This window comes from Engraulis encrasicolus, chromosome 16, assembly GCF_034702125.1.
Source record: "Engraulis encrasicolus isolate BLACKSEA-1 chromosome 16, IST_EnEncr_1.0, whole genome shotgun sequence".
NCBI lineage: Eukaryota > Metazoa > Chordata > Actinopteri > Clupeiformes > Engraulidae > Engraulis > Engraulis encrasicolus.
In genome coordinates this window covers 43,722,924-43,735,091 of record NC_085872.1, presented here as the reverse complement: position 1 = coordinate 43,735,091, position 12,168 = coordinate 43,722,924, and the positions used below count along the sequence as shown (strand labels likewise).

General features: G+C 44.9%; 1 protein-coding gene across 1 annotated transcript in view; it reads left to right on the top strand.

Annotated features, from left to right (window-relative positions):
- The first annotated feature begins 4,363 nt into the window (after window positions 1-4,363).
- crlf1a (cytokine receptor-like factor 1a) overlaps window positions 4,364-12,168 on the top strand; it is a 39,542-nt gene continuing 31,737 nt past the window's right edge. The window contains exons 1-2 of the mRNA XM_063219734.1: window positions 4,364-4,747; window positions 9,499-9,776. Of these exons, the coding sequence (XP_063075804.1) occupies window positions 4,689-4,747; window positions 9,499-9,776 (337 nt within the window). The 5' untranslated portion in view covers window positions 4,364-4,688. The remainder of the gene's footprint in view (window positions 4,748-9,498; window positions 9,777-12,168) is intronic.

Sequence of the window (12,168 nt, the reverse complement as noted above, 5' to 3'; positions counted from 1 at the left end):
CCCCATAATCCACTCTGATTGATGGATGTCTGTGATTGCCGCAGCCCCCTCTTCCCCCACCCCTCCCCGTCCTAAAAAAGGTGCTCCGCATGTTGGCTTTATGTTTCTCCTGTTCAAAGTAGGTGGTCTTTCACTTGATATATATAGGTGAGATTTCATCCCGATTGTCTAAAGCCTGATATTCACGATATTCACTACGTTTACATGATGTTTTTAATTCCGAATTAATAATTCAGAATTAAATAGTTCCGTCGAGTTTACTTTGATCTTTCCTTTAATTACAAATTAAGAGGTGTTTACATGACGTTTTCAAAGGAATAAAGTTTTATTTGGAATAAAAGTGATTCCTGTAATTCCGAATTAAAATCGGCATGTAAACGTTGCAAGTGCCTTAATTAATAGTAAGCCATGGTACACAGACGAAGTGTGTGATTATTAGAGTGAAATGGCACACGCACTCTCAGAATTTCTAAAAGCTCTGCCCAGTCAAAGAATTTATATATTTATATATAGTATACATATATAATAGCTCATGAGTATTACAACATATGAAAACATTTACAACCATCAATAAATAAATATGAAAAATATGAATTATGGAACAAGTGTGTTATAATCAGAAAGGAGTAAGCTTAACTGTAATTGAGATATGGAGTTGTATGTTCAATGGACTTGAGAGAATTCCATGCGAATATCTCTTTGTTTTCATTTGTAATTCACTAGTACACTTCGTGAAACAGACATTGGCGGCCGGTAACCGGTATGGAAATTGTCAGGGACCCTGCATGTGTACGTACGGACGGAGTAACCATTTTGGCTCGTAAGCCGAGAGCATGCGGAGCAAGAAAACCCTAACCCCTCTTAGCCATCTCTTGTTTGATTGTTGATGCTCTGTAACAACACATTGGATCCAGATGGAGAGGAGGGGAGAAGAGGGGATGGGGAGAGGAGGGGAGGCAGGAGGGCAGGAGAGGGGAGAGATGAGTGGACGGGGAGGGAAGGAGAGGTAGAGGAGGGGAGGCAGGAGAGGGGAGAGAGGAGTGGACGGGGAGGAGAGGAGAGAGGAGGGGAGAGGAGGAGAGGCAGGAGAGGGGGAGGCAGGCAGTGGGGTTGGGGCTGGCGGCAGCGGTGGGCGGAGGTGGAGGGTGGGGGGTGTGGGGGTGCAGGGGGTGGGGAAAGTTAACTACTGCACAGGGCCGCTGCTAAGGTTTTGGAGGCCCTAAGCATAACTGGTCAGGAGCCCCCCCTCATAATTAAATAATAATAATAATAATCTACTAACTAATAAATATATGTTTTATAATGTAATATTTTTTTGTGATGTTTTTTTAGTCAATCTCAATTTAAGAGGCCACCGCAATTTTGGGGGCAAAGTGGTTGGTGCCCCAAGCACTCTGCGTACTCTGCTTATGTCTAGCGCCGGCCCTGCTTCTGCAGGTCCTGAAGGAGTATTGGCTACACATTTGAGAAATCCTGCTGCCATCTCCGTCCGAGCGAGCACATGGTTGATATACATCTGTCAGGGATTATTGGAGAGAAATGCCAAAGGTGCTTCACTGACTTAAAAAAAAACTAAACTAAAAAAAAAAAACGATGTGAGCTGGGGATCCTTCACAAATTAGAATCTGATTTCTTGTTCCATGTACAACTCTCTTCATTTTAAATGCTCTTCCACTCAGTTTTTTTAAAATGTCGGTCAGTAGTTCTTCTTTCGGTCGGTATACACTGAGTTCAACAAGCATTAAAAGCCGGAGAGAATTCAGACATGCCATGAAAGGCAAGTGACCTCTCTTCAAACAAACATTTCCCCTCAATCAGTGGAGAGAGTACCACCGGGGTATGTAGCCTGTCTCTTCGCATAACCAGCAAACATCTTGATTTAGCTTGATTTCACTCTTGATTTTCCCAGAACTGATAGTCATAATGGGCCTCTCTTTTTCTTCTTCGTGCTTTCATTCTTCATTTCTCTCTCTCTCTCTCTCTCTCTCTCTCTGTCTCTCTTTCTCTTTCTCTCTCTCTCTGTCTGTGCTTTCACTCCTCCTTTCTTTCTCTGTCTGTCTCTCTCTGTAGGCTACCTTTTTTAAAAACTTAACTTCATTTTCTTTTTCAGTATTTCAAGAGAACACCTTAGAGGTCTTGCGTGATGTTAGCATGTCTGTAGTGTGTAGGTGTTTTGCTCTCTGCACTCTAGGCTGTCATGGCAACACAATATGACAGATAACTGGGGTTGTCTGAGTGGTTGGACACTAGGGGCCCAAAATGAGGACTCCAGGCTCTTCTATTAGCAATTTACCTCTTAACTTAACTTGGTTTACTCCTCCTGAACCATCTTCTTAGTATAGGCCCCTAGGACTGAGCTTAACCCCAATCCTCCTTTCTGTGAAGTGAAGAGCAGAGCAGAGCAGAGCAGAGCAGAGCTGGGGTGCGAGGAGGCCGAATTCCCCCCTGAAATCTTTATGGTTGTGTAATTTGTTCCACATGCCAGCGCTCATCTACTAAATCACGAGGTCCCTGGTCATCAATGCCTTCCCCTGTCGTTATGTCCTGTTTGGCTGTCTTAGGCGAAGATGAAGCTCTTCAGACACGTATTTGTCTATTGTCAGCTTTAATTCAGACATATGACTTCCTACTACCTTTTTTTGCCAGTTCTGGCAGGCAGGAACATATGTTAACTTATCCTGCTAGCGCCTTGTTATCCTCCGCTCTGGACAGGTTCTTTCATTATCCTTGTCGGGGGGAGTTGTTTTTCCTGACTGATTGCTGTGCTGTGTCCTCAGGTTCAGTATCCAGTGGAGTTCTGTCTGGTGCTTGGGGTAAGGGAGACGCATGAATGAATGTGGCCAGTTGTGCTTCACTTAAGTCAGTGAGGACATGAGCATTCATCTATGTCATCATGGTGTTAAGGCTGTTAATGGCTTCAGACCACCGACCTATTCTGTATCATTGGCTCAGACAGTGCGCCTTGTCTTGCCACATAGTCTACTAGGCCTACCCTATTTAGTGGAATAAGAAGAATGTGATCATTTTAAAAAAGCAATACAGAAAATAAAAAAAATTAAAAATGAATAAAAAGAGTAGACCTAATTATAGGCTAAATAATGGACCCCTAACCTTACTTTCCCGAAAATTGCATTGCATTGGTCAATTGTATTTCTACATTTGAAAAAAAAAAAACTATGAATGAACGAGCAGCTTGAATAGCTCTCTGTCTGGGCCAATAAAAGTTTCATTGTGCCCTCCAACGACAACGCCAGTCATGCGGGATAGCTTTTTAGCTTTGATAACCGGAAAGTGACGAGAGGCAGTAAAAGTGAGTCTAGTCATCCCACTTACCGGACAAACTGGCCATGACACGGGCCGTAACCGCCACCAGAACAAGGGCCTGTTCACTCCAATTGATAAAGCGCACTGTTGTGGGTCAGCGAACTAGACATACTTTCTGTCATGGTTATTGTACAAACACTTTCTCTCTTTAGGCAAATGTGACTCACAGGCCCTATTGCGCACCTCAGACATGCCCGGAGTGGTCTCCGTCAAACATTAGTCACGGCAATTACAAAGGGACGGGCAGGAAAGAAGGGGAGTTTTTGTTTTTCTGTCACGTTCGAAAATGGCCATATATGGTCTCCCTCGAATTTATTTTTCTAAGATTCACTGATCAGTGATCCCAATGGTTTAAACCTAGTTATGGCCAACAAAGGGCTTTGGGGCCTACCCATCAATGGTCTTCACCACAGGCCAAAACTCAAGTGTTTGCGTCTCACCTACAGTATGCCATAATAACCATTTTTCTTGGTAATTTTGTCTTGCGTGGATATCTGTTTAGGGCTTCACAGTGGTGACCCTATAGGCCTGTAGGCCTTCAGCCAAAAAAAGGAACGAATAGCTACACGGAAAACTTTCCACCAGAAACTTAAATAAGCGCGCCTTTTCATGCGCAAATCTCTCCAGGTGAAAAACCCCAATTGCGCATTTTCGAGGCAAGTCTCTCCAAGTTAACCAAAACTGTTTAAAATAAAAGCAGTCATAAATCAGACATATCCCAAGGCAAGGCTGTACACGTGACCATTGGCTTGTTTCCATGTGTGCAAGAAGTGTTTCCTACACCTACACGGTTTTGTAATAGCTGTCAAAGGCGCGAGCGCCGCACAGGTGATCTAATCTTACATTATCACTGCCCATGACTCAAGCCTGAAGAACGCGAGACCAAATGTCGGAGTGTGCAGCATGCACCCACCACCGCAGTGGGAGAATAGGACGGCACGAGACATCGAAAAGACGGAAAGGAACCAAAGAAGCAAAAATGACTTCGCGACTGTGTGGGAAGACAGGGGAGGAGGAGCTTCCAAAGTATAAACTTGAATGTGTGCTAGCAAACTCACCGCGGTAAACTATGACAAAACTGGACACGGGGACACTATCCACTACGAGTTTACCTAGACGTAGACAAGTAAGTTCACCGACTCCCGATATGTCTGAGATTGGAACTGCTTGTTAACAACATCCAGAAAGCCGACTGCTTGGTTACGAATAGCCAACCCAACTAAGGGCAGACAGACTCCTACATCAAGAGCCTTTGGACCTGGTGTCGTCCCGTCGGACTGCATGCGTGTGTGAAATATTTACAGAAACAAGAATAAGAAGACATTTCGTTTGGTGTTGCGGAGAGAACGACCATTCCTTGAAATATGATCACGTTATTGTTTCTCCTAATGACCTCTCCTGGTGTGCTGTCTTCCTCGACCCGTAAGTACAGGGGGTTGCATGTGATACGCAAGGGGTTATAACCAACTAATCACTGCATGGCCGAATGTGCCCTAATTTTTGACGCGTCCAGTGCTGTTTAACCAATAGCCATATAGCGTGACAGAACCAGGTGAGACGTGCTCTCTGTGAAAACAAAAACAAAACAAGAAAGCGCATGCTGTGAGAAACTCATTAGATAACATAGATTGTCAATGCATCTGTCAAGTTTTCACCACAAAACACCAGCTGCCTGAATCAAGTAAACATGGTGAAATACCTTGCCAGGAGGTTGAAACAATTAACCATGTCGTCATTTGCTACATCAATTCCCAGTTTAAAAAAAAATGTGGAAGGTGAGTTTCTGCTTCAAATAGGCCTACATAACCATCATTGAAAAATTCTCACATGGCCAGAATTTCTGCAGGTCATGCCGTAATTCATTCAACACATGGAGTGTGGTACTTTATGAGGCGCAACAAAACAGTTACTTCATTTCCCCCACCGCGCTTCAGAGTGTTTTCCCAGTCCTCTGTAGGCTTTACCTTGTAGGACTAATCAGAGTTAATGTAACGCATCGACCACAAAGAGGCCTACAATAGCCTACAAACGGCCAACAACGATATTCACTGGCTATTATCTGTGTTTTGAGTTATGTTACCACCTGAATACGGTTTTAAAAAGAGATTTCGAGAGAAAGTTCGAATGCCATTGAATGTTCATGATCAGTAGGGTACTGAAATGTATCTGGAAAATCAAGTCCCATTAATAGTGTACAATTAATAGTGTGAATAGTTACAACACCTTTATTACTACAGGTTCACTGCAGTACTTACACACATTCAAGCCATCAACACCAGAACAAAATCATGAAGCTGGCAACATTGAATGTGATAATGAAATTATTCATAACTAATTGCCGGAACCTTGTCCTCATACATGTTTCCAAAAGCTGCCACCGTTTGCGTGCATTAATGAATTATAGCACAAGGCTGTAAAAATCACAGAACTTTACATTTTCACTGTAGGATCAGATCACTCAAGGCAAGGTTGCTGTCTGCTTGACTTGTAGTGTATTTTGAAAGTCCTCGCTCTCCGGATCAACAGCTGGATCTAAGCCGGAACCTTGTCTTCATTCATGTTCCCAAAACTACCAGAGTTTGCATGCATTAATGAATGAATAAAGTACAAAGCTGTAAAATCACAGGACTTGTACATTTTCACTGTAGGATCACTTAAGGCAGGCATAGCAAGGCTGCTGCCTGCTTGACTGTGACTTGGTGTATTTTGAAAGTGCTCTCACTAGATCCATTGAACTTATACATTTTCACTGTAGAATCACTTATGACAAGACTGCTGCCTGCTTGACTTTGGTGTATTTTGAAAGTGCTCGTTCTCCTCTCCGGATCCACACAGCTGGATCTGAGCCGGAACCTTGTCTTCATTCATGTTCCCAAAAGTTTGCATGCATTATAATACACCTTAATGTCCCTAAATGATACTCTACTCTACTCTACTCTACTTAATGAATGAATAAAGTACAAAACTGTAAAAATCACAGGACTTCTACATTTTCACTTAAGGCAAGACTGCTTCCTACTTGACTTGGTGTAAAAATCACAGGACTTGTAGTACATTTTCACTGTAGGATCACTTAAGGCAGGCACGGCTGCTGCCTGCTTGACTGTGACTTGGTGTATTTTGAAAGTGCTCTCACTGGATCCATAGAACTTATACATTTTCACTGTAGAATCACTTATGGCAAGACTGCTGCCTGCTTGACTTTGGTGTATTTTGAAAGTGCTCGCTCTCCTCTCTGGATCCACACAGCTGGATCTGAGCCGGAAACCCTGTCTTCGTTCATGTTCCCAAAAGTTTGCATGCATTATAATACACCTTAACCTCCCTAAATGATACTCTACTCTACTCTACTCTACTCTACTCTACTCTACTCTACTCTACTCTACTCTGCTCTACTCTACTTAATGAATGAATAAAGTAAAAAACTGTAAAAATCACAGGAGGCAAGACTGTTTCTTGCTTGACTTGGTGTAAAAATCACAGGACTTGTAGTACATTTTCACTGTAGGATCACTTAACGCAGGCACGGCTTCTGCCTGCTTGACTGTGACTTGGCGTATTTTGAAAGTGCTCTCACTGGATCCATAGAACTTGTACATTTTCACTGTAGGATCACTTAAGGCAGGCATAGCAAGGCTGCTGCCTGCTTGACTGTGACTTGGTGTATTTTGAAAGTGCTCGCTCTACTCTGCCGGATCCCCACAGCTGGATCCAAGCCGTGCCGGGCCCAAAGCAGCATGAACATAAACAAGCGAGTAGGAGAGTAACACCGAGACATTAGCAGTTGCTTTCATGTAAACCCCGCCGAATGACACCACTGAGGAGACCGCCACAAAAACAGCCGCCCATTTTTCATCATCACAATGGGAGCGGGATAATCCGCAGGCTTAACCGCGAGGCCGCTGTATATTTGCCTTTGGTTTAGAGAGGTGCCTCCGTGATCACAGGGCTTTTTGGGCATACCTCACGAGACCTTCTAAAAACAAATGATATTTTACAGGCCATTTCCCCATGCGGACACTTAAAATAAATACGGATAATTGGCAACATCATTAAAATGTTTAAAGGAAAAGGCTTGTTTTGTGTCAGCTCCAACCTTTTCTCCCTCCTTTTCCGTCCGTCCGACCGCCTTGGTGTGACAGTGTCATGCATAAAGGTGATTTAACCCGGAATCCGGTGGCCAAGTATAACCGCCTGTATAGATGAAGGAGTCAGTCCACTTTGTGTATACAGTATGGGCAGCTTAAGTAACAATCCAATTACTGCTTTTCTCTGAGATATATACGTAACTTGCTTTCACTTTCTGGTCTTGATGTGAAAAATAGTCCTAAAAGCTCTGAAATACAGCCCCGGTCAGGTTTCTTAACTGGATAAATGCTGTCATCACTCATATTAACATGCTTGGAATGGCTCCTTGATGGTTTAAATGGAAGTTGTAATAGCCCTCAGTCCTGCCTGCTACCTCACGTCAACCTGTTCAGTTCTAAAGACATCTGCCTGTTCAGTTTTGAAAACATAACCTCTTCTTTTTTCAGTCTGCTTTCGACTTGTAAATACTCCTCGACATGAATGAGACCGTAACTTATTTGTGTCTTCGTTTATGCGCATGTTTGTATTATTTTATTTCTCTACCTTGTATCTTAATGTCATCCCGTGCTCTCTGTCCAACCCCACCCTACCTTGTCTCGTCCCCATACCCCTCTGCCCCGTCCCGTACCGTCCCATACACCTCACCCCCATGTCCTCTTCCCCCATACTACCGTGCCCAACAGGCTTGTACGAAATTCCGAATGGAAAGAATTTCAATTCAAAATAATGCCATAATACGAACACTAGGTGGTGCCATTACCTTGAATTTCTTTGAATTTAAGCTACACCACCCATTGAAAGTACATTGAAAGAACACCACCACCTAGTGTTCGTATTATGGCATTACTTTGAATTGAAATTCTTTCCAGTCGGAATTTCGTACAAGCCTGGTGCCCACTCTCCATGCCCTCTCATCCCCTTGCATCCCTGTAACCTCCCTTTGCACTCCTTTCACCCCTACCCTCTCATCCTAGCAGGGCTCCGCCCTACTGGTGACGCCTTCGGCTCAGCTACACACAGTAGGGCCAAGAGCTAGCTCAATCCTGCTACAGCGGGAACTCCACCCACTTTGTCTGGAACCAATCAACTGAGCATTTCCAACCGTTCTGGGTAGAGGCAAGTTCAAGGCAGTGACGTGGTTTAAGCAGAGACGTTCTATTGGGCTAAGAAATGTTTGGTTTAAACTTTGGCACATCCCTCAACCAGTAGCAAGCCGAGGGAGGCGGGTTAACCAGGCCATGGAAACAAAGTTCTTCCTGTATGGAAATGCTAATCGTCATAGTCCAGGTCAGACCAGAATCGCGGTAGTGATCTGAAGTTTATGAAAATCAGGCAACTCTCATCCCTTGTACCCATATTCTTTCCCCCATACATTATCTCAACCCCATACATACACCCTTATCGTCCACCGATTTCCCCCCATATCCTTCACACCATGTATGCCTACCACCTCCACCCTGTTCCCCCTACCCCTCCACCCCGTATCTCCACATTCTCCACTCTCTACCAACTCCATATTACTCCTCACCGCCTGTACCCTCCTCCTCCTCCCCGTATCTCCGTAACCCTCCACACCTTCCCTTCATACCCCCCTCCACCCCATACCCCATAACCTTCCATACCTTCCCTTCATAACACCCCCCCCACCCTGTACGCCCATACACCCCGTACCTGTAAACCTATTACCACTCACACCGTACCCCCTCTAACACATATCCCTCCACCCCCATATCCCACTCCTTCCACACGGTGTATCCCCATATCCTCCCCCTCCACCCCAGTGCCATCTCCCTGTTAAACTCGAATCCTCATTGATCATTTGGCTAGATCCCTGGAGTGTTTTTATGGCATTTTATGGCGTGATGTGTTATTTTATTTTGTTTTATTTAATATGATGTTTCTTATTCTACGTTTAACCCTATTTATGCTCCTTTTTAACCCTGCACTTAATGGTTTGTCCTGTTATCTGTTGTCTATATGTTGTTGGCTTGCTGCACACTTAATTGGCCCCTTTTGGGGACAATAAAAAATCGAAATGGAATTGACTGATTGATATCCACCCCAACCCCCCCCCCCCCCCCCCCTGTTGGCGGCCATCTACCCTCAGGACCCGGCGGTGCGCATCGGCAGCAGCCTGACGGCCACGTGCTCGGTGAGCTCGGAGCTGGGCCTGCATGCCAGCTCGCTCTACTGGACGCTGAACGGCAAGCGGCTGCCGGCCGCCCTGTACACGGTGCTCAGCCCCACCGCGCTCAGCGTCACGCTGCCGCAGCTGGGCGGGTCGCGGCAGCGCTCCGGCGACAACCTGGTCTGCCACAACAATGGCGGACACGTGCTGGCCGGATCCTGTCTCTATGTCGGGAGTAAGTATATCATGAAAGGGAGATGTGAGTGTGAGAAAGTACATGTGATTTTGTGTGTGTGTGTCCGTGTGTGTGTGTGTCCATGGTGTGTGTGTCCGTGTATGTGTGTGTGTCCTTATGTGTGTGTGTGTCCATGGTGTGTGTGCTGGCCGGATCCTGCCTCTATGTCGGGAGTAAGTTGCTCATCGTGTGTGTGTGTGTGTGTCCTGCCTCTACGTCGGAAGTAAGTGTGCATATGTGTGTTGGTGTGTGTTGGTGTGTGTGTGTGTATGCGTGTGTGTGTGTGTGTGTGTGTGTGTGTGTGTGTGTGTGTGTGTGTGTGTGTGTGTGTGTGTGTGTGTGTGTGTGTGTGTGTGTGTGTGTGTGCGTGTGCTGGCCGGATCCTGTCTCTATGGCGGGAGTAAGTATATCATGAAAGGGAGATGTGAGTGTGAGAAAGTACATGTGATTTTGTGTGTGTGTGTCCGTGTGTGTGTGTGTGTCCATGGTGCGTGTGCTGGCCGGATCCTGCTTCTATGCCGGGAGTAAGTTGCTCATAAAAGGGGATGTGTGTGTGATGACGTAAATGTGAATATGTGTGTGTGCGTGTGTGTCAAGGGCGCAGGAACGAGTTTTAAAGTGGTGGTGCATTTTTAAAAAATTCATTCTTTATTTCTTAACAGTGTTACTGTTGTTGCACTCCACTCATTTGTCTGCAGTAAGTTTAGAAAGCCTCAATAAGGGAGTCCAAAAGTGGGGATGCAAATGCACCACTGCATACCCCTTTCCGGCACCTATGGTGTGTGTGTGTATAAAGAGGGGGCCCTGCAGTGTGTGTGTGTGTGTGTGTGTGTGTGTGTGTGTGTGTGTGTGTGTGTGTGTGTGTGTGTGTGTGTGTGTGTGTGTGTGTGTGTGTGTGTGTGTGTTTGAGTGTGTGCGTGTGTTTAGTTGATTGTGTATGTAGAGTGTGTGTGTGTGTGTGTGTGTGTACACGTGTGTGTGTATGTGTGTCCTGCCTCTGTATTAAGTAGGTGCTCGGGGAGACAAAGGAAAGTGAGAGTGTGAAGAAGGGATTGTGTATTGTGTATGGGATTGTGTATCGTGTGTGTGGGATTGTGTATGTGTGTGTGGGATTGTGTATGTGTGTGTGGGATTGTGTATGTGTGTGTGTGTGTGTGTGTCCTGTCTCCTCGTCAGTTATAAGTTCTTAGGGAGATTCTCGGCAGAGTGAGTGTGGAAAAAGTGAAGATGTGTGTGTGTGTGTCCTGTCTCGACATCGGGAGTAATGTAGACAAGAAAAGCTTTTTTTGTGGGCACAGAAATTGTGTGTCTGCATATGAATTGTTTTCAACCTGCTGATCTGGTGATTCGTTGCTGTATAAATGCAGTGTCAGAGTGTGAGAGAGTTGGTGTGGGTGCTGGCTGTACTGTATGCTGTCCCCACGGAGATGTGTGTGTGTGTGTGTGTGTGTGTGCGTGTGTGTGTGTGTGTGAGAATATGTGTCTTCCCTTTACGTTGGAACTTAGTTAGTGGTCTTTAGGAGAACAGTGTGTGTGTGTGTGTGTGTGTGTGTGTGTGTGTGTGTGTGTGTGTGTGTGTGTGTGTGTGTGTGTGTGTGTGTGTGTGTGTTTTGTACGAGTATGTGTCTTTCGTCTACGTTGGAAGTTGGTGCTCTTCAAGAACAGTGGAGAGAGAGTGTGTGTGTGTATGTGTGGGAGTGATAGCGAGAATGAAAGTGAGGTTGTGTGTGTGTGTGTGTGTGTGTGTGTGTGTGTGTGTGTGTGTGTGTGTGTGTGTTGTAAAAGGATGTGTGTTCCCTCTACGTTGGAAGTAAGTTCTCTTCACGGACAGTGTAGAGAGAGTGTGTGTGTGTGTGTGAGAGAGTTACAGGGAGAGATTGAGAGTGTGGGTGAGATTGAGAGTGAGGGGTGAGATTACGGGTGTGTCCTGCCTATATCTAAGTCCTTTACCTGTGCCAGTGCCTGTCTCTCTATGTCTTGTATGCAAGGCTACAGTCTGCACAATGTGACGATGAGAGACCCACACCTGGGGTAGAGTCTAAGGCATGTTGTGTGTTATGTATGTGGGTGTGTGTGTGTACTCCACCTAACACAGTGCTACTAATTTTTTTTTTTTTTTTTTAAATCTGCATTTGCATCTTTTGTGGAGTTTATTTCCTAGGTACTGTGTATGCTGTGAATATGTCCTCGATTATAAGTCACCTTGTCTAAACGTTTCTGACAGATTTAATGTAATGTAATGATGGATAGATTTACACATGGATGCTAGGGCTGGGCGATATGGAAAAAACCCAATATCACGATATGGATTACTTTATATCACGATGACGATATATATCACGATATAGCACGTTTTCAGTTATTCTCTTTATTTGCTCTTTATTTTTTCATG